The sequence below is a fragment of the Cynocephalus volans genome, chromosome 1, assembly GCF_027409185.1.
Source record: "Cynocephalus volans isolate mCynVol1 chromosome 1, mCynVol1.pri, whole genome shotgun sequence".
NCBI classification, from domain to species: Eukaryota; Metazoa; Chordata; class Mammalia; order Dermoptera; family Cynocephalidae; genus Cynocephalus; species Cynocephalus volans.
In genome coordinates, this window is record NC_084460.1 from 75,418,848 (window position 1) to 75,442,412 (window position 23,565).

At 39.5% G+C, this 23,565-nt stretch overlaps 1 protein-coding gene across 5 annotated transcripts in view; it reads right to left on the reverse strand.

Annotated features, from left to right (window-relative positions):
• CP (ceruloplasmin) overlaps nt 1-23,565 on the reverse strand; it is a 68,201-nt gene that overhangs the window by 16,231 nt on the left and 28,405 nt on the right. For all 5 annotated transcript variants that reach the window (XM_063091380.1, XM_063091357.1, XM_063091347.1 and 2 more), the window contains exons 8-17: nt 23,184-23,336; nt 21,830-22,044; nt 13,067-13,217; nt 11,514-11,726; nt 10,281-10,488; nt 8,692-8,831; nt 7,395-7,523; nt 3,340-3,446; nt 1,632-1,848; nt 1,074-1,213 (exon numbers count right to left, since the gene is read on the reverse strand). In XM_063091380.1, coding sequence (XP_062947450.1) covers nt 1,074-1,213; nt 1,632-1,848; nt 3,340-3,446; nt 7,395-7,523; nt 8,692-8,831; nt 10,281-10,488; nt 11,514-11,726; nt 13,067-13,217; nt 21,830-22,044; nt 23,184-23,336 — 1,673 coding nt within the window. The remainder of the gene's footprint in view (nt 1-1,073; nt 1,214-1,631; nt 1,849-3,339; nt 3,447-7,394; nt 7,524-8,691; nt 8,832-10,280; nt 10,489-11,513; nt 11,727-13,066; nt 13,218-21,829; nt 22,045-23,183; nt 23,337-23,565) is intronic.

The window sequence follows — 23,565 nt, forward strand, 5'->3', positions numbered from 1 at the left end:
AGGGATATTAGAAAAATGGATGTCTATTTTTTAAAAATGAGTCCCTGCTCATTTCTGTGTTGGATACAAACAGTGAGATATGTGGTCCTTGTATTCCTACTAAGCCCTTGGCACTGTGGGCCATCAGGTGGGTATGAAGGAGAGAAGATGTGATGGAAGTGAGTTCATGAGTGAGGACTCTGCTTTGACTCTTTGTCAGGGCACTCGAGCTACACAAAGGAGTTTAGCCATGGCCCCATTTCAGCTTTAACCTCACTTTTGCCTGAACCTATCTTAGACTAGCTTGTTTTTGAAATTTTAGGGGAAGGAGAGTAATAAAGGGAGCAAAAAAGAAGCCAAAAACCAGGGGCAGTTCAGGCAGAGACTGGACTAGAGATAATAGTTGGGCATATTTCTGCAGAGATAGAATTCAAAGTCCATATAATATATATATATATTATATTATATATATATATTATATTATATATATATATTATATATATATATTATATTATATATCTATGTAAAACAAAATGCACACCATAAAGTGGACCTCCTGCAATGTACTTTTTGGTAGCTTCTGCATTTTATACATTAACTCAAAGGTAAGAGAAAAGCATTTCCAGAGGGCCATTGGTTTCTGCCAAAATCAGCACTGGGAAAGGAATAGAAGTAGGATTGAGATCAGGGACCAGTCTGTCAGTTGCTTGATTCCTAACTGATGATCTTTCTCACCTCAGGCCATTTAAGATATAAAACATAGGCAGGACAAGGATATAATAAAATCTTGTACTGGTCCCTACTTTCTTATCCATCATTATGTGAACACTCCTACCCTTTCAGCTAAAAATTACAGTCAAATGCCTTACTCAGAAATGTGTGAGGAGAACTCCATGAAAATCCAGTAAAAAGTGCAAATCCAAGGAAGAGCCCAGGGTATATAACAGAACGGAGGCTGGCATGCCAGTTGAGATTTGTGTGCCTACACTCTCAAACTTTCAATTTTTCATAAATCCCTCAGAGGAAATATTTTCTTCTTTTGTATTAAAACATTTTCAAACAGAGCAAGAATAACTGCTGTGGGTGGCTCTTACCTTGTATCGGAAGCTGTGGCCGTGGAAATGTACAGTGTGCAAGTCTATTTCATTGCCCATTCCCAGCAGATACCAGTTGACTTCATCTCCCACATGCATTGTGAGGCCTTGTAGGTTTCCAAACATTCTTCCATTAATAGCTGGGGAAAGCACATGATTTTATATTACTTTCAGGATAGTTTAAACTAATGGCTGGAAATATGATTATTAGGTTAATGTAAGAAATCATTTTGATGTAATAGGACTTATTTCACTACAATGGGGAAAATGGTTACTTTAAGGTCAATGTCACACAGTGCTTTTCTAGTCACTTTGCACCAAAAGCCTTAACTCTAATTTTGGATTTATTTATTTAAAAGGGAATGAGATTTTGGAATTGGGACAGATATTAGTAAATGATTTTGAACATAGTCCCCTTTTGCTTTGAACAGAATTCTACCTCACATACAAAGTGAGACAGCAGTGTTTTAACTTAAAATGAAACAAATGAACAGTCTCCAAAGTAATTTTATTTAAAGGAAGAAAAGGAAAAAAATGGTTTTAGAATAATGACCATACCGTGCATTTTATTGCTTTCTATGAATTCATCATTGTCTTTGTTTACTTTCTCAGGGTGATCAGAATATGTTTTGATGTTGTCATCTAAGTACCAAGATTCATTCTCGTCAAAAACTAGAAACAGAAGGACGAATTCCTTCTTCTTTATGGGATTGTATACTTTCACATAATGTCTCCGACAAACAATTAGTGGGCCAATTAATCCACTGAAGAGATCCTGAAAACAAGAGAAAACATCAGTCATCCTTGCGATGTTGATCGAGATTTCAGAGAACTGGGACTTTATCACCCATGACCTCAGCAATTTTGATTTAAGTAGTACACTTTGCCCAATGTGGTACTTGCCAACTCAGTAACTTTTCATTTGAAGTAGTTAAATTGTAACAATGGTGAGTAGTAGGTAGGTCACGCGTCATGCTAGGGTAACAGGGATGTGTGCAGAGGCCAAACATTGGTTCAGCTAATGAGCAGCAATTTAAAAGAACCCCAAATGAACAGTTTATTTATTTCATAAGCTCATGAACTCATGAGTATGAGCCAAGCACTGTATCAGGCACTGAAAATCCAGAGATAAGTGAAACTAAGCCTGCCCCTCAGGTACTCAGTCTAGTAGGGAAAATACAATAATAGAAGAAATGAGAAATAAAAAATAGAAATAGAAGAAACTGTCAGCTCCATTGGAGGTACTCAGAGTGCTAATGAGCACAGAGGAGGAAGACCGCAATTGATTCAAATCTAAGCTTGGTTTGGCTGGGCATCAGTAATGGCAGATTAAGTTTTGAAGGGCCTTTGAGCTGTATCATTTTAGGGAATTTTAGATTTTGTCATGTGTGTCATAGGTAGCATTGGAAAACTGAACAGAGAATGGCAGCATATTTGCATTTTAAACCAATCATCCTGGTGGAGTGAAGGAAGGCTTGGAGTGGGAAGAGGCAAGGCTGGGAGGCCATTGCAGTAGTTGAGGCCAGTTTCAAGGACCTGAACTACAGGGAGGAGAGAAGGAATGGATGGAGCCATGTGCAGGTGGGCGAATGGCCTGGTGAGCCAGGGGAAGTGGTGCTTGATAATTTGGAGTTCTGGCTTGAACAGAGGGTACATTGGTACTTGTGGTGCTATTTGTTACAACAGGAAATACAGAAGGAGGTAGAGGAAGGTCTCAGTGTCCATGTTACAATCGCTGAGTTTTAAGTGCTTGTGGGAACCGCTGGTGGTACCGTCCAGTAGGTAGGTGGATGGACAGGATGGGAACTCAGAAGAGACATTTGGACTAGACATTTAATTCTACAAAGCGGTCTGGAAATTTTGCCTAATTTTTGGTTGTTGAGCGTTTTTTGGTTTTGAAATATTTCACTCAACAGCTTTAGTTGTGCTGTAATTGATGGCTGAGATCAGGTAAAAATAGAGCTCTGAAACCATGTACCTCAGTTCTTTGAGTTTAATGTATTTTCACATCAAAAGGGAAATAAAATACTACACTGATGGATATTTAATTTCTATAAGTGTTATCCATAATCAGTAGTCAGGGTAGTTATAACTGTATCCTTAAAAACAAGCAAATCAAGAAAATGAAACTAAAGTAGACTACAGAACCCATTATTTTCCTGGGATTTTAAAACAGAATTAGACCACAGGAAAACTCCAACCTCTTCTTCCTTCAATTGTGTGACTGTTTGGCGAATTGCAACAAAACACAAATGATTTAGTTTACCTTAACTTGATCCACATTTGAATAGTAAGCCCATGGAATACAAGCCAAATCCTCTGTTCCAGCTCCAGATCTTTCTGGGATTTTCCATATGTAAGTGCGAGTTTCACCTAAATTAATCAAATATTAATGTTTCTGGTTATTTCTGGTTTATATTTGATATGTGAAAGTGCCAGGGTAATTAGTTTTAAAACATAGTAGTACTCAGAATCTTCACAGGAATTTCATTTTAATACAAACTATGAGACATACTTTTATGTCTTTTTTTGTCAATTATGAATTAAGTAGCTGTGACACACTTGCCATACCACAAAGTTAAGAGGTGGCAATTCCAATATCATAATTTGAGGAAACTTTGTAACCTATCTTTTCTTAGCTTAAAGTATATTTTCCTAATACGCTCTTTTCTCTTCTAACACTGAGTGATTTTCTGCAGTGGCTAGCACTTCGCCCTAGTCTTCTCTGCATCTGTGTGTCTGGACACTCCTGTGTAATTCCCTCAGCCTCGCCGTGGCCTTCCCCCACTCCTCTCTCACCATCATCCTCGGGGAGCTCAGGATTCCTGGTGAGGAGCCATTAGACCTCTTGATCTCATGGGTTACTGACTTGTCACAATTCTGCTTATCTCCTCTCTAGTCCATCCCATTCTGTGATAGCATACGCTACTCTGTCACATACAGGACATAACCACACCCTGGACCTTGACACTTTAAAGACGGCCGGTTGCTCCTACCTTGCTGAGGCTCTTACCCTCTTTGTATGTGCTCCAGGCTCTTCTGAAGTCTGATCTCCATTTCCAGTCATCTCAGGGCTCCCTGTACAACTGCTAATAGACCTTGACTTTGAGCCAGGCCCACGCACCAATCCTGACCATACTCACTGTCCACTCCATCTACGTGGACCTCACTATTACGTATTCATGCTGTCAGACTCTAACTTGCCATGGTCCCACAGACCTGTACTAGGAAATCAAGCAAGACATGAGGGATGGTCTCAAGGGATGTGGTAGACTTTTCCCTTTTTCCTCAAGCCCTCAATCTTAGCTGTTCCTATGTCCTCACCCTGTTTCTAAGCAGAAAGTTTCACTGAGAACATAGAAGTATTGATTCACCACCTGGACATACTACTCTCTCTCCATCTCTACTTTTATTTACTTCTGTAAGCTGCAAAATACCATTTCCTTCTCTTCTCCACTCCCCTTCCCAACCTGCTCTTCCACCAGTGGTCAGTGCCCAAAACCTTCAGCCACTCCTCTCTTCCCCAACACTCCCTAATGCCCAATTATCACCATGTCCTTTTAGCACCACCTTTGAAATAGAACCAGAATATAGCTTCTCAACACTTCAGCTGCTTCCGCCCTGTTCCAAATCTCAGTGATTTTTTTTTACCCAGATTATTGTGATAGTTCCCTAACTTTGATCCCCTGCTTCTAGTCCCTGCTTCTATTCCCACCCGTAGTCACTTATCCGCACATCAGCCAGAATCGCCCTTTCAAAAGTGCTCACCAAATCACTCTTCAGCTCAGACCCTCACATGGGTTTTTAGAGTAAAATCTCAAGTCCTAATTTTGGCCTCCTGGATCCTCCCTATTCCATCTGGCCCCCTGCTCTACCTGGATCGTATCTCCTAAACCTCTGTCCTATGTCTGCTCTGCTCCAGCCTCTGGCCTCCTTGCTGTTCCTTAGAACACCAAGCACACTCCCATCTCAGGGGCCCGGAATCTCTTCCCCCACAATTACCTGACCTTTACTACTTATCATTTAGGTGTCTTCACCAATGTCACCTCCTCAAAGAAGCCCTCCTGACTACCTTACCTAAAATAACACCCTTGCTACTCTCTCTCACTCTGCTGGATCTTTTCCATTGCATTTTTTACTACTTGACATTGTGAATATATTTGTTTATCTCCCTCAGAAGAATATGAGGGCCACAAGGGGAAGGATTTTTATTTCTAGTCACCTAAGTTGACAAGCGCAACTCTATAGAGCAATTTATTTTTTCTCACTTGATATCAACGAAAAGATCATTTGGGAACTGCTAAATTATTGAGAAATGATCTTTCCCTAAAAGACTACTTTGCAACTAATATAAGAAAAATACAGTTCTTATGAAAGAAAATACACACCTGAGTATATAATCTATTTCAGCTTTTACTCTGTATTAATTAAAGAAACATTTGTTAGCTCCTAGGACCAAACAGGGGATTTAAAACTCTAAGTGACAGCCTCTGGCCCTTTGGACTCCACCTGCAAGAGACCAGCATGGAAATATGCAACCACACCCAGTATGGTAGGTGCCATCGGAGGTGTGTTCCAGCTGAATGTGGAGATAGCATCTCTTTGACTCACCCTTGAACATTTGTAGATGTCCAGTACCTTCTGTTTTTTTCTTTACAGTGCTCCTGTGGGTTTTTTTGGTATGAGTGTGTGCACATGCACATGCACACACGCAGACACCTCCCTACATACCCACAACAACCAACTCCCTTTTCACTTCCTCAGCCCACACGTTTGGAAGGAATACCTCTATGATAATAGTCATTTGTGAAAAGGCTGTAAAGTCTATTAAAATGCATCCCCCAGGGATTTCTGGTCAAGATGGCAAAATAGACTGTCCCCAGAATCACTTTCTCCCACAAATCAACCAATTTACAACTATAGAAATGTAACATCAGCCAAGCTGGGGCTGCTGGAGCTCAGGGGAAGAGGAGAGACCTACGGAGTTCACGAAGGCGGGAGAAACCACAGTGAGAGAAAGAAAAAGCTGCTCTGAGCATTTCATGCCATGGCTGCTTTAAGGCTGGAGCTACTAAGCACATGGAGCAGGAGCTGGCAGAAGCCACAGCTGTGCCCTTCCGATGGAGTTACTTGGAGGCAGCAGGGAAAAAAGGGTCTTGGTGGCCCACAGGACAGCAAGACCACTAATAGGGTTCCTGTGGACCCACGCAGGAGCAAGGAGCCAGGACAGCTGTAAAAGGGGAGCCATTCAGAGGCTGGTGAGTCATCGCAAGGACCGGCTCAGACCTGTCCCATGGGAAGTGTTTAGAGCACAGGCAGTGGTAGAGATGGGCCCACCAGGAGAACACTGGAGCACAGTGAGAACAGCCAATCCACCCCCCAATCAGCACAGGACCACTCAGAGGAGACTGGTCGGGAATGCAGAATTGCATGGGGTGCAGTTTGGTGAAAAAACTCAGGCCCAGATCAGAGTTTCTACACAACCCAGGTGCACCAGGTCTCTGCAGAGCCAGAAATACCTATAAGGTCAACCATTAACACTGAACTGCACAAAAAGCCTTCCCTAGGGAAACAGCAGCAAAACAGCAATTTAGCTCAACCACACAGTACAAATATTGGTTCCCACAGGAAGTTCCCCCACTTTAGAAGTAAGCAAAGGATAAAAAATTAGTTCTGGCATAGGCACACCACCAGCACCTTGGGGCCCACCTGGGGGCACAGGGCATGGAGCTGTAGACCAGACCCCCTTCCCACAACCAGGCACACCACCAGCCCCAAGGAGCATACCAAAAACATCACCTCCATGTGGGTGGCCCACTACAGCCACCACCATAACCATGGCTGCTGCAAAAGTGGCTAGATGCCACAACCACCATGCAGATGGTACGCCAGCCACTGGAGTGCACTGACACAAGGAGAGTCACCAGCAGAGACCAAAGTGAAGAAGAGGATGTCTCTCTTCACAAAGCCCATTCCAGAGTGACAGAAGAAACATCTGCTCTATGATAATATTGGGGGACCTGACCACACTGCTCAGCATTGGACAGATCATCTAGGCAACAAATCAACAGAGTAACCATTACTCTTTCAGAAGGAGAGAAGAAATCTAGGATAATTAGAGAGGGGAGGGAGAAGGGGATGGGGTGAGATTAGACAAGGGGCATAAAGCATAATTACAATTTGTAACAATATATATGCTAGTAATACTGATTTGATCAACATATCTCAATGTTGAACCCCAAAAATATGTATGATCAATTTTGATTCAATAAAAATTTAAAAATAAAAAATAAAATAAAATTCCTCCCCCACCATTAGTACCTGGTAATGTTGGAGTAACTGTAGAACTCTCTGTTTTCACCCCATGGGCATGTATTGAGTAAGGCCTAGTGGCCATGTTTTTAAAGATAATTTTAACTTCGTCTCCAACATCTGCATGAAGTAGTGGACCTGGCAAGAGTGAAAAGAAAGAGTGGCTTATTTACCTGTCAGACTGAAAGTTCTAACTTGGTGATAAAAGCAAAGATCAGGTAACTTTCTCAGCATGAAGGCTGAAGCCTCTGTTTTTTTCCCTGTGGTTTCATGCTGTAATAGTCTTGGATTTATAACAGGTCCCAGAAGATTTGTGATTTAAAAAAAAAAAAAACACGAGAATTGGTTGCCTCTAAAGATGGAGATCATGGTGTATCACTTACCAGGAGTTCTAAGGGAGGTTTTGGCCTGAAAGTCCCCTGCAGAGTAATGACCTAATTATGGTGAGTTGGGTCCCTGCCAGGAGTCATTTTGCAGCGCTTGCTGCTGTTTCTCAGTGTTTGGACTTCCAACCCTTCCTGAGTATTCATTTAGGACAGTATCATCTGTGAAAGGGTAGGGCTATCCCTCCCGTGTCAACTCTCTAGCCAATCTTAACTTGTCTCCTGCCTGGTAGAATTTCTGTGATCTAGCAACAATGCCATTTTCCCCTTCATGTCTTACTTCAGGGGCTGAGGATAACCAAGTCCGGGAAACAATGACAGTGTGGACCACAGTCGGGTTGTGTGTGTTGGGGGTGTCCTCTGCACTTGATGGTTTCCAGGACAATTCCTAAGACTAGTGTGGCTAGTGTTGGTAGAGTTCTGTCTTAAAGTGATTCCTGAAAAATTGAAGGCAACTTTTCCCCTGCCTTGTGTACGGTAAAACTTTTTATTTTCCTTATTTCCTTGTCTGTATGTGTATTTCTTGTAATTAATCATTTATATCTTACTTTTAAAAGTAAAAAATGATTTTTTTTTTTTTGCCAGGATAAGATAATGGGGAAAATTTGGTTAAAAATTTCATTAGAAAGTAGTTTCTCGGAACTTCACCTAAACTATAGTCATCAATTTGATAAGCACCACATATATACAATTTCATCAGTATGTAGGATATACATTGTTTCTGACAGAAGTAATATTTTATTATCCATATTCTTTAGTAAGCATGGGCTTTTCACTTTTATTGAGTAACTGATTTTTCTTTTTATTTGAATAACTTTGATATATGAACCGAGAAAGTGAAACCCATAGATGTGGATTGACTGTCACTGCATGTAGCACCACATCACTAACCCACACTTGATGAGCTGGAGCTGTCAATGTACCTAGAATTCCCAGATGTTCTTCTTCAGCTTTTCTCTCCACTGGAACTCTGAATGTGCTGTCAGTGTACTGCCGGTACACAACTTTCTTGTACTTTGAGCCAATGTAAAACTCTTCCTTATCTAAAAATGCATTTGAAACACTTAAAAAACAAAAACAAAAACAACTAAGATTAGTATTTGTCTTCTGAAAGTGGAAGTTAGGTTTTAAGTTTTAAATTTTGAATAAAAATATAGTTTCTATTGACATAATTATGATAGTTTTTTTTTTTTTTAATTTTTTAATTTTTTTGGTGACTGGCTAGTGCTGGGATCAGAACCCTTCACCTTGGTTTTATCAACACCACACTCTAACCAACTCAGCTAACTGGCCAGCCCCAATTATAGTAGTTTTTAATCATCACTCTCCCATCCCAGTGACAAAGAAAAGACTTTAAAAATAGACAGGTGTGGTAGAAAGTACACCTACCCGTCTGAGCGGGGCCATCTGAGTCTTGGCCCTAACTCTGCCACCAGCTAAAATAACCTCCAGCTAGTCAATGTCTGTTGGAGCCTCAGTTTCTTCACCCCTAAAATGAGGTATTAGAAGAGATCATCTCTAAGGTTTCTCTATAACTCAAATTTTATGAGACGATTTCACTGATTAAGTGTTCTGTGGTTACTGCAGTGTTGCCGGCCTGTGTGAACCGAAATGGCTGTTTTTTCCAGTCATATCCTTTTCCTGAACATTTCATTGACTCTAGGGACTTCCATAGCCTTTTAAGCATTTTACCTAATCACCAAAATAACCTTTTACCCCTTTACACTACAGTGAAACTAATCAGCTAACCCCTGCTCAGCTATAGGTCATGCTGTACACCCTGGGTCTGAACACCTGCTTGTCCCAATCGATCTCTCAGATCCTATGCATGCAGGGTCACTGTGTGACGTAAGTGAGACAATAGAGGGAAAGTGCTTGGAAAAGTGTGACAGGGCTAACCAGAAGCATCAGGGGATGCTGCTCCAAATTCATGTTCCTGAAGCTCCTGTGACCATCCTTTACTCACATTTATTCACACCAGATTTATTTTTTACTTTTCCATAATGCACATGTTATTGGTGCTTTTGAACTATATGTTCCTGTAAGTTCTCGGAGGGCAGAGGTCATACCTGCTATACTGCCCTCAAGCATTAAAATATTATTTTATGCATAACAGTTTTAGGAATGTGAAATAACTGATTATTAGACTGATAATAAAATCTTCAGAAGAAAGATCAGACAAGCAGCAAATAGTTGGTAAGAAAAATAATATTTTAGCTCTGAATTTGGGCATTAATTTTAGTTAAGTGTGAAAATAAATAACAAGATAAGGGCACACAAATGGGAGAAGACAGTCCAATAGAAAAGAAAGCAAGATGGGTGATTCCAAAGAATCAAATGAGATGAATGGAAATTTTCCTGTGAGAAAATTGAGAAAAGTAGAAATGAATGAAGTTTTTGTCATTATTGTTTAATGTAACTGTTTTTTGAAAATTTAGCATAATTCGTACTTCTCTGAAAGGGAAACCTAGAATTACTGCTGAACAAATTGGGAATCAGTCGGGAGAATTACTTTTGCTCTTGGAAATGATGCAGCTCCTTTTCCCATTCCCTGCGTGGGGAGTAATCCCATTCCACCTCCACCGCTGCAATATAGTAGGTCCTCTTTCCCAGGTAGAAGGTGGACTCCTCAGACAGCTGCCTGCATTGTCTCACAGTGTATTTTTGCTTCATGCCCCCTGTGTAGTGATCGGTTGTGAGGCACTCAACATCAAAAGTCCCTGGAGTGGTAAATAAGAAAGTCTGTCACTCCTTTGCTCAGTATCCTCTGTGACTTCCCACCTCACTCAAAATCAGTACCAAAGCCCTTATCATGGCCTCAGTTAGATGATCTGGTTTCCCACACTTCTGATCTCATCACCCACCCGCCCCCCTCCAGCCACATAGGCCTCTTTGCTGGTCTTAGAACAGGCAAGTGTGTGCTGGCCTCAGGACCTTTGCACTTGCTTCCTCCTCTGCCTGGAACACTGCTCTCCAAATATCCACACAGCTCATGCCCACTTGATTCAGCTCTCTTAATTATCACCTCCTGAGAGTCTTGACCCCTTTCGCCATAGTCTCCATCTCCTCCCTTTGTCCTATTTTTCTTCATGTACTTATAACCACTTGACATGTATGTATTAATACACTTGTCTGTCTCCTTGCATTAGAATTCCAGCTCCATAAGACACTTTATCTCTTTTGTTCATATTTACATTCAAATGAATGAAGAAAAATGGACACAGCGTCTGTCTTAAGTTTTAGTGGCACATAATGAATCAAATAAACCTGAAGCAAGTTAGTGTATTTTCACATTTTGATTAAAATTCCTTCTTTTTTGTTTTAGTTGTTTTGCTCATTCAGACCCAATTCTGCAGGTGTCTCTGAATTTGCATGACTGTAGTTCTAGTGTAGAATATTCGATTGCAAGCAGCCAACAAGCCAATACTACATTTAGGCTACAGAGACATGAAAGATTTAGATGCAGATCCTTTATGGGAATCATTCCCCTTCCAGTCTGATTTTTCAGCTATCTTTAAAAGGACCATACTTTAAGAGGGGATCATCTTGAGGAGTCTAGTATGTCAAAATGACACATTTCAGCTGATTGTGGCCTAGACTTGCTCTTCCAAGGGAAGAAAGGGCATTTGGGAGGCTTGAGGAAGTGATGAGTTTATCACCCAACAGGTTCTGCTACAAGATTTTAAATCAAAACCACACACAAATCAATCCAATAGAGACTTGACTTGGATTTAAAAATATGTACCTTCTGTGTCAGGCCTCATGTGGAGGGTAAGGCTTGTGTGAGGGAAGAGGTTTGCCGTGTCTCTCCTTTCTCCTCTTGACAGATACGTGTTTCCGGAAAAGTATATCCCGTGCACATCAGCTTCATTTCCAGCACTGAATAAGTACCACACGACCGAATCTCCTTGGCACATATTGAGACCAGGCTGATTCCCATACATGAATCCATTCATGGCTGTAAAAGTTGGGAAATAACATCATGAAAGTAGTTTATTTTATGTCCTACTACATGATAACCTACCAGCCTTTACGGAGCCAACTTTTTTTTTTTTTTTTTTTCTTTAATCTTTAAAAGACCCATTCAGGCCTGCCCACCCTTATGTGTCATGAGTGTCTCTGCAACACTGCTGTCCCCACCACTCCCACAGTAGCCCCTGGCTGAAAAGAGCAGAGCTGAATACATGGGCCTTGAAGTTCTGTGCCAGTGTCCCTAGCATCCTGGGAATGTCACTGTTCTTCCTAGCTGGACCAGTGAGATTCTAGCTGTCATTCTCGGTTCTTTTAGTGGTCATATTTATAAATATCCAAGTCTATGAATAATAACAGCTTTTCCTGGGCACCATATATTGGAAATGTGTTTGCTGTTCTACATGATTCATCCTGAATAACAGGAAAGGTTATATACAGGAAATTTTCTCTCACTGATATGTCTAACGGATAATGTTCTTCACACCTTCAAAATGCCAAAATGCAGACTCAAAAGAAATATTTCGAAGATTGTGGGTGGTGTGACTAGTACCAGTCCAGCTCAAAAAACAGCATCAGTTTGGAACAGAATTTTACATTTTTTTCATCTACCAGATACAATAATTTTTAATGTTGCCTACTAGTGGTATGGGCCTTTTGAACAATTAGCTCACTGTCTGTAAATCCTAATCATGTTTTAGAATTACACTGGGAGCTAAAAAATAAATCTGATGCTAGGCCTTAATTAAATAAAAATCTCTGCGGTTGTCCTGGGCATTGGAAGTTTGTAAAAGCTCCCAGGTGATTCTAATGTGCAGTCAAAGGTGAGAATCACTGAGGGCAGAGATCATAACTTTCTTCACATTGAATAATGAAGTGAGCCTATCATTACAGAGCCACAGATGAGAAAAGCATCTAAGCCAGTAGTTCTCAAACTTGAGCATACATCAGAATCGCCTGGAGGGTTTGTAAAACAGATTGCTGGGACCTGTCCCCAAATTTTCTGATTAAGTAGGTTATGGTTGGGGCCCAAGATTTGCATTTTGAACAAGTCCCCCGGTGATACTGAGGCTGCTGATCCAGGGACCACACTTTAAGGACCATTCATCTAATTGACATATCTTGTATGTCTACTTATTCTGAATTAAATAAAATAATGAGTAATTGACAGTAAATAACCAATGATCGTTCCCTCAGAGCACTATTGTATTTAATCATTTATTGAAAATTAATCAATTAGCAAAGCTATTTGCATTTTGGTTTAATTAAAAGCATTGCTTACGTAATACTGAAATAACTGGATAGGTTGGTGGATGATACCCTACTCACAGTGCATCTTATTAGATTCCTGAAAATCCTCATCTTCCTTATCCACCTGATCAGGTGCAGTTGTAAACATTCTAATATTGTCATCCAGGAGTAAACTCTCATTCTCATCAAATACCGTGGGAAATAAATAGAACTCCTTGTCTACATCTTTCTGTAAATCAAAACAAGAATGAGGAGGGGTAGACACAATGAGTATAGCAGAAGACTTCCATGTACACAACACTATTTGTGCAAAAATAAGCTAAAGGAAGGAATGAGAACAGAAGTTTCTGTTCCTCTTTGCAAACGAGGACTCCTGAAATATGCTAGTTGACCACCAGAGTTTTCACTGGTATCTGCTTAGCGATTTTATGGCTCAGTATGGTTGCTACAGTTTGGATATGTTTGGCCCTCCAAAACTCATGTTGAAATCTGATTCCCAATATGGCAGTGATGGGAGGTGGGGTTTAGAGGGAGGGTCCTGGATCACTGAGATGGAGGCAGATTCCTCATGAATAGATTAACAGCCTCCCTTGAGACTGAGTGAGCTGTCATGGGAATGGATTTATTTTCATGAGGGCTGGTTGTTAAAAAGAGCCTGACACCTCCCCACCCTCTCTCTTGCTTCCGGTCTTGCCCTGTGATCTCCTTTCACTTTCTGCCATAAGTAGAAGGAGTCTGAGACCCTCGCCAGATGCAGCTGCCCCAGAATCACAAGCCACATAAATCTCTTTTCTTTATACATTACCCAATCTCAGGTATTCTGTTAAAGCAACACCAAGACAAATGAATACAATGATAATCTGAGCTTCCCTCTGCGTCTAAAAGTTCTGACTCTCTTCTCCCTGCCTTCCTGCCCACATTACCCATACCAATTGAAACCACTGAAAACATCGTTAAAATTGGGGGAGAAGAGGTATGTGCCTGTGCTGGAAATCGGGGAATGTGCCATCCCCATTGCTGAAAATGCGAAGAATTCCTGTAAGGCAGAGAGAGCTGGGTGGAAGCTGATTAAGAGAGGAGTAATCGTAAGTGAGGAAATCATCTGCCAGTGAACTGGAACAGGGATTCGCCCAATCTCCAGCCATCTGGACAAACATTCTCACCCTTTCTCCCTGCCCCTGATAAAAAATAAAGAAGCAGAAATGCTATCAGGTCTATAAAATGATTCGGTCACCCAGAAAAAATCAATTAGTCTGAGGAATCAAAGCAAATGAGCCTCTGAGAATAAGTTACTCCCTCAAAGTAGAGAAAGCCTTAGAGATTATTGCATGTTGTTTCTTTGAAATTATTCTGCAGATGAAAAACATGATTATCAAATTGGAAAAATCCAACTAAGGCAGAGACCTGAAGACTGGATCCTCTAGAGAACTGAATTAATGATGAAGATGATCTAAAGAAACCTATAAATAAGCAAAGATTCAAAAATGAAATATACATAGTAATTTTAGAAAGAGAGAAGTTAGAAAAGGAGGACACACAATCATAAAGAGTAATAGTGGAAATATTCACCACCATAAAGGGAAAAGACTATATGAGTAGTATTCAGATTTAAAAGTTTCACTGTAAACAAGACAAAAATAATAGAGATCAATACCTAAAACTTTCCAGGTAAAATTTATTAACTTCAGAATTAAAATTTCTACAACAATCTATTTTTAAAATAGATTTTATCATGAAAGGAAAAAGTCAGGTTGACATTGGAGTTATCTAGTACCGTAAATGTCAGAAGAAGATGGAGCTGCATTTACCTTTTCGAGGAAAAGATGATGATACAAAAATTCAATACCAAGGTAAGAACAACAAAAGACATTTTCAGATGTTTAAGGATTCCAACAGGGACTGCTATAATGCTGTAACCGCTTATGTAACTTATGTACAGAGAAAACTTGAATGAAAAATTGGCAGGTTACATTTTCCAATTATAATGCAACAAAATTAAACATTGCTAATAAAGGTCCGACCTCGTGGTGCACTCGGGAGAGTGCGGCGCTGGGAGCGCAGCAGCGCTCCTGCTGCGGGTTCGGATCCTATATAGGGATGGCCGGTGCGCTCACTGGCTGAGCATGGTGCGGACGACACCAAGCCAAGGGTTGCGATCCCATAACCGGTCACAAAAAAAAAAAAAAAAAAAAAGACAAAAAAAAATTGCTAATAAAGAGCATCTAAATGTTTAAAAATAGGGATTTGGCTAAATAATTTATGATACATTCATATGAAGTATTTTGCGGTCATTCAAAATAAGGCTGTGGAGGATTTTTTAATGACAAGGATATTCATAATATTGTTAAGTGTATGAAGCAAATTGCAAACAGTATATACAATGGGATCCTTTTTTTGTGACATGAATACAACCCCCAAAGCACAGGCAACCAAAGGAAAAATAAACAAATGGGATTATATCAAACTAAAAAGCTTCTGCACAGCAAAAGAAACAATTAACAAAGTGAAAAGACAACCAGCAGAGTGGGAGAAAATATTTGCAAAATATACGTCTGACAAAGAATCAATATCCAGAGTATACAAGAAACTCAAACAACTTTACAGCAAAAAACCCAAATAACCCAATTAAAAAATGGGTAAAGGAGCTGAATAGGCATTTCTCAAAGGAAGATATACAAATGGCCAACAGACACATGAAAACAATGCTCAACATCACCCAGCATTCGGGAAATGCAAATCAAAATCACTTTGAGATACTATTTTCTTCTTTTACTTCCATACATATTCTTAATTCTATAATGTCCATGAAATACCTCTGTATTAAAATAATATTTTTTTAAAAAAGAATAGTCATGTAGGTCAGGGTCTCGCTTTAGAAGTTGATTGGCCTCACATTGTGTTGTATGTGATTAGACAAGGTAACCATTCCTTGTTGGTTTAATATGTTTACCTTACTCAGGGCTTTCACCTGTATTCATTTCATTTGTTTCTTTCAACAGGAAAGAATCCAGTCCATCAAATGATTCAGTGGGGCAGTTATTGTCTCCATTTACAGATGATTTACATAGGCACAAGAAATACTAAAATAACCAATTTGAACCCACGTGGCTAGTAACTGAAAAAGCTGGAGAAGGACTTCTAATGCCTCTGTAGACCTTCCTGTGTTGTGGTTCTTTCATTTATAAAATTAAGATGGTGAAATATGTAGAGGGTAAAACTCATTTTAAATCTCAATTCATTGCGTATTAGTTCCCTTTTTGCAAAAATGAGGATGACAATACTTAGCCTCTTGGGTTGTTGTGAAGGTTGGAAGAAAGATGTGTGAAAGTACCTATTCCTTCCCAAGGTAAGCACAAGATTTAAAACAATAGGAATGCAAAAACAAAGAAAACCATGTTTTTCAGTTATATATTTAAAAATGTTAAATGATTGTGTAAACATTTACAACAGCCAGATGAAAATAAAATATGTAGGCATAAACTTAAGAAAAAATATCCAAAACCTATATAAGAGGATCTGTAAAATACTCCTGAAAAACACAAAAGTAGACTCGAACAAATGGAAAGACATATGTTCTTGTGTAGGGTGACTCAACCGCATAATGATGTCAATTCTTCCTAATTTAGTTTGTATATTTGAGATGATCCCAATAAAACACTATCAGACCTTTCTTCTGGATCCAGATAAGTTTTTATAAGGTTGGTTCATTAGAAAAATAAGTAAGCAAAAATTGCCTCTAAAATGATGAAAAAGAAGAGCAATGAGATATAGTTATTAGTCATTGAAACATATTACAAAGGCTCTATAATTAAAATAGTATGGTACTGGTGCATGAATAGATAGAGACCAAAGGAACAGAAGAGAAAATTCAGAAATAGATCCAACTGTGCAGAAAATTTTAGTATATGATAAAGACAGCATTTTAATCAGTGGAGTAAAGTTTGGCTTTTTAATAGCTGATGTTAAAATAACTGGATAACCATATAGAAAAAGTTAAGTTTGATCCACTCCTCCACTGTACACCACAATAAATTTTAAATGGAACAGAGAGTTAAATATGAAAAATGGAACCATGCAAGTACTAGAAGGAAGTATGGGTAAATTTCTTTATAACCTGGGAGTTAGGAAAACTTTATTAACTATGACACAAAAATCCATAAACAATAAATAAAGGAAGAGATGATAACAAATTTTGCATGGCAAACAACAATACTTATGCAAAACATAAGGGCAAATGACAGACTAAGAAAAAATATTTGCAACCAATATCTCAGACAACGGGTTTCTATTTCTAATATATAAAGAGCTTCTAATCAGTGAAGAAAAATAACATAGAAAAATGGGCTAGAAATATGAACATTTCACATAAAAGAATTGAAAATGGTTCTCAACCATTAGAAATGATGCTCAACTTCTAATAATTGAGCAACACAAATTAAAATTCCAGAGATACTGTTTATCTTTTATCAGATTGGCAAAATCCCCGAATTTGACAATATGCTTTGTAATGAGGCTGTGGAAAAACAGATAATTTGATGAGAATACAAAATGGTACAACTCTTATAGAGGGGAATTTGGCACTATCTAGCAAAATTATACATGCATTTATCATTTGTCCCATCAATACAACTTCTAGGAATTTATTGTAAAGGTATGCTGACAAAAATACAAAGACATATGAACGAGTCTATCCATTGTTTTGTATTTGTAAAAGCAAAGACTGGAAACAACCCAAACACCTGTCAAATAAGGGGTGGGTTGTATAAACTGTACCATGTTGTCACAATAGAGTAATATGTACTATAAAAAGGAATGAGGAAAATCTTCAGATATTACTATGAAGCGACTTTCAGATTATGTTAAGTGAAAAAAAGCAAGAATATGAATACACACACATTTGTTTATTTAACAAATGGAAGAATAAAGTTAAAGTAAAAAGAAAAAGTTACCTATAGTGAGGAGGGAGGGAATATGTGAGAGGAGAGGGATGGAAGCTAGGTATCTTTGAATATACCTCTTTTTCCAGATTTGATGTTGTGGTCATGTAAATATTTCACATAATTATAAAATAATATTACAGTTTTAAAACCAATTCCTACAAAAGAGAAGTAACGTGAATTAAATAAACTTGTCTATACACTGCGTGGCAAAACTATGCAGAGAAGAACTACTCCAAATGGCTTTACATATGTAATTTGACTAACATTCCTAGAGAGATCTGCTCTAAGGACAAAAAGAGTGTCAAACAAACCTTAAACTGTTTTCAGGAACCATGTTGTTGGTTGTAGTGATTCTGAAACCGTTGTGTGTATATTGTGGGATGAATGAAGACAATATTTATGTTGGTGTCACTGAAAAATCAGATCTTTCAGTGCAGTTTAAGGGAGATAAAATTGTAAGATCAACAAGGTTAATAACAAACAAAAAAATCTGTAGGCCCAAATTTGAATATAAAGTGTCAGTATGAAATCATGATGAATTTATCTTAAAATTTTTTTTTCCATTTCTGCTCACTGAGAGGGCCTAGAAACAATGATTAACCCAATAGCAATGAGCACCTTGAGAGGTCAGATTGTGGTTCTAAAAATAATTTCTTACCGAAAACAACCAGGACTGTTTGGGAGAAATAGCTGATTCCAGGTCTGGCTTAGAAAATGTTCAAGACAAGCCTAAAATATCTTGTTTTACTAGAAAGTAAATAAGCTTAAAGACTGCTAAAGTCATGTGAAAATGAAGCAGTCGGGCCGACCCCGTGGAGCACTCGGGAGAGTGCGGCGCTGGGAGCGCGGCAGTACTCCCGCCGCGGGTTCGGATCCTATATAAGGCTGGCTGAGCGCTGTGCGGCTGGTCACAAAAGGACAAAAATAAATAAATACTCAAAGTTTAAAAAAAAAAAAAAAAGAAAATGAAGCAGTCACCCTGAACAAATTCTCCAGTGAAGGAGTGAAGGATACTTTGAACATCGATAAAGATAATGGCAATGAATGGAAACTCACCAAATATGCTTATATCCATGAGTTCTCAATACTTCTTAAAAAGAAAAATTATTGAGAGCTATTAATTTGAAAAGGTAAAAATATGGGGAAAGAATCAAGTATTTGTCATTCCCTTCCTATATAATATGTACCAGAGTAACCAAATAATTTAGTAAGGGAAGTTTCTGTTTATAGAAGTATGACAGCAAATAAAGAAAGAATTATGGAATTAGAATATTACTATTATGCAATCCCTGATTAGTTTATGAATCTAGGAAATGGTCATCAGTGGCTGATAACATACCCAATGGAGAGACAACTATATATTGTGTACTCACTGATAGAAGTACCCAGGACCACATTTGAAGTAGTCTTGCAAGAAAAAACCGTAATTTGAATCTGATCAAACACTTAGATTTAGCCATTGATTTATGGGAAATAAAGGGGGAGAAAAACATTAAATGACACCACAAGGATGCAATATGGAAAATCTAGACATGGGAAACTTCTACAGGACCAATGACACTTGCAACAAAATAATTACAAGAAAATAATCTTAAGAAATGTATCAATTGATTGTAATATGTGTAATTATTTGGATACTGATCCAAACAAAACTTAAAGTAATTATAAGACAATTGGGGAGATGGGAACATTGATTGGCTATTTTATGATATTAAGGAGTTATTATGGGCTTCTGGGAAAGATGGTAGAATAGACGGTCCCCAGTATCACTCTCTCCCACAAATCAACCAATTTATAACTATAAAAATGCAGTGACAGCCAACCTGGGGCCACTAGAGCTCAGGTGAAGAGAAGGAGAGATCTACAGAGTGCATGAAGGCAGGAGCAGCCACCATGAGAGAGAGAAAGAACCGCTCCAACCATTTCAAGCCCCAGCCACTTCCAGGCTGGAGCTGTTGAGCTCTTGGAGCAGGAGCTGCCAAAAGCCACTGCTGTGCCCTTTGGATCAAGTTGCTTGGAGGTGGCAGGGGAGAAGAGGGCCTTGGTGGCCCCCAGGCCAGCAAGACCACTAATAGCATTCCTGTGAACCCACACAGGACCAAAGAGCCACAACAACTGAAAAAAAGGAGCCAGTCAGAGGCTGGTGAGTCATTGCAAGGGACTGGCACACAGCCCGTCTCATTGGAAGTGTTTGGAGCATGGGTGGTGGGGGAGACTGGCCCACCGGGGGAACACTGGGGCACAGCAAAGACAGCTGATCTGCCCCCCAATCAGTGAAGGACCACTCAGAGGAGAATGGTCAGGAATATAGAATTGCAAGGGGTAGAGTTTGATGAAAAGACAAGGACCAGACCAGAGTTTCTACACAACCCAGGTGCACCAGATTTCACTAGACCCGAAAGTACCTATAAAGTCAACCATTAAAACCTGAGCTGCACAAAAAGCCTTCCCTAGGGAATCAGCAGCAAAGCAGCAATTTAGCTCAACGACAGGGCTCAGGTGCTGGTCCCCACAGGAAGTTCCCCCATTTTAGAAGTAAGCAAAGGACAACAAATTAGTTTCAGTGCAGAGTTTAAGTGGTGGGAACAGCAAATAATACAAAGAACTGAAAGAAAAACAAAATACTCACAGACCAGAGACAGTTTTTTGGTTTTGGTTTTTTTCTCCAAAGACAAAGTTTGATATTAAGTAGTAAAGGTCTCATTTCACCAAAGAACTCCTATAACACCTAGAAGGACCAGAAGTCCCCTAGGCTACCAAGCCAGAAAGGGGGAGGGCTGGGGGCCTCAGCAATGCCCCCAGACATCCATAACCAGTCCTGGCGGGGGGGGGGGGGAGTGCAAAGGCCTCAGCCATACCCCCCTGATGCGCACAACCACCCCAGCAGTGACCACTGAGTGGGGGTGTCATAAGAAGTTAAAAATGCAAATCTGAAATTCACAAGAGTTTCTGAGTTGGAGATGCAGCTTTGGGAGCATCACATTTAGGTGTCATTGTAGCCTAGGACTTAAATTTCTGTTTTAGGAGTCACAGTCCTGCGGGGGAGGACAAAGGCCTCAGCCATGCCCCCCAGCATGCACAGCCAGCCCAGTGGTGACCACCAAGCCACAACAAGAAGGGCCCCGGGTTCCCAAGCTGGGATGGCAGGGGGCGAGGGTTTTTGCCACACTCCCCTGACATCCGAACCCAGCCTGGCAATGACCAAGCCACTGCCGGAAACCCCCCCGGTCTCTCTTGTAGGAATGAGGGGGGTGCCACAGGCCTCAATCCCACCCCACCTCCTTCCTCCTTCTTCCATCACATTCTCTTCCCCTTCTCCTCCCCTCCTTCCCAACTGCTCCACCACAACATCCTGGAATGTAAAAAACAAATAATATTAATAAAATAAAAAAGCTATTTTTTAAAAAAGGAGCTATTATGATTTGTATGATTATTATTTTAAGGTGTGATAATGTATCGTGGGCATTATTGAAGGACTCATCTTTTAAAGGTATATACTAAAATAATTTAGAGATAAAACAGTGATGGGGACAGGTATTTCTATTTTTAGGTCAAAGGGTCATTTTCTCCTTTCTAAAAAATATTTTAAGCAATATTTTCCTCAATGAATATTGACTGAATCATTATCATTAATAGGTAATTTTTAAAATGTGTGCATTAAAGTCTAATTGTATCAAAAAAGACATTGGAGCCCATGGAACATTTCATTGCCAACCCTTCTCGGAACAATCATGTTAGCCAGAGAATCTCCAAACAATACAGATCTTATAATCCTGAGAAAAATTTGTAATAGGTGTTATGTGTAGAATCCTCACTGCCTCAAAACCCAGAATTTTCCTTATGATAATGATAATTCAAAGAGATTGGCCAGTCATTTTCATTTCTTCCCGATTAGATTTACCTGTTTCCCATTTGCCTGTAAACTTCCTTTCTTGCATATTTTCATTGGCCCGATAAGCCCAGTGAATATATCCCTGGTGGGATCCACAGCAGAATAATACATCTTAGACAGACAGACAGGATCTGTATGAGTGGGTCCCACTTCCTCAGGGACAGTCCATTTATAGGTGAACTTTTTTTGGGGTGCCACACGGGAGGCTGAAGAAGGAGGCACACCTGTGGGAAAGGTCACATTAGAGAGGGTAAGTGTGCTTTCTCGTGAGGGCATTGGAGCCACAAAGCAGACTGGGTTTAGTCTAGGATAACCCAGTTCTGAGTTCCTTGCTATGAAAAATGGATTCCTACTTGCGCTCCTATGTCAGATAACAGATTGGTGTGATCTCCGTCAGGAAGCCTCCTCTAAAGCTCTATCTGGGTCGGTGCCCCTCTTTGTGCTCACACACCCCCTGAGAATGTCCCTAGTGCCTTTCACATATTGTGTGTATTTTTCTTCCGAACAGAACATAACCTTCCTGAAGGCAAGCATTGTCTATATTTCCATAAGCTACAACAACGCCTGGCAATAGGGGGTAACCAATGCATTTTCTTTTGAACAAAACTGAACTGAAAATAATTGTAGAACTGAAGGAAGTTTGCAGATGATCCTGTTCAAATCTCCTTAATTTACACTTCATGAAACAGGCCAAAATTAACCTACTCACAGTTACACCACATGTGATGGCAAAGTCACTAGACTTCATTTGTCAGCCTTGATATATAGAAATACTCAAATACATACACATAATGGTATATTTTTTGTCATTAAAATTATATTTATAAATGCTTTTAATGCTAAGAGAACAAACTGGGTACAAAATTAAAATAATAAGTATATTTATAGACTATGATCCCAACCATATTTAAGGTACACATTAAATGTGCACAGATGAAAGTATAGGAATTATACAAAAATATAATAGTGGTTGTCTGTAGAACTATGGGTAATTAATATTTTTGGCTATACCTTTCTCTATTTTTCAAATGTTTTAAAATAAGCACCTACACATCTTATAATTACAAGAATATTAAAAATTCCAAATCTCTCAAATAGTACTCCAGAAATGTATAATTGGTACAATACAACTAAGTTACCATCAGCATTGTCAATAATCATCCAATTAAGTCAGGACAAAATTCCACAAACCAACTGGAAATGGTAGGAGAAGAGGTTTCTCTATTTCTTAGCATGATGCCTGCAAATGACGAATGAGCAGTTTCCTCAAGGGTTCCTGTCTTCAGTTTCTGCAGGACACTGCAAGTGACCAGTGCAGTGGGTTATTAAACATTGTTGATTGGTTACAGAGAACTGCACTCACTTCCACTTGAGGAGTTGTTGTGTAGGGAATAGTATGTGCCCTCGTTGTCCTTACTGAATCTCACCCCAGTTGGCTGGATACTGAGGGGATATGCTCCTTTGTTATAGAAGGTGACTCTGATGGTGTCTCCCACCTCTGCCCAAATGACGGGACCTAGGGACAAAGAGAGAATTATTATCCTTCCTTGCTATATAACATGCAGAATGTATAAGGCAGTTATTTTCTTTGGCCATATCCTCTGGCAAGAACCACTGAGAGCAACATACCTAGTTGTGGCAAATGAAAGCCTTGGCTTTTAAAAAGTTCACTATCAATCTGACATGGTGAGGTTGGAAGGAGGTGAGAAGGGTTTTTTGATCCAACTTCAGGTTAATGAAATTTG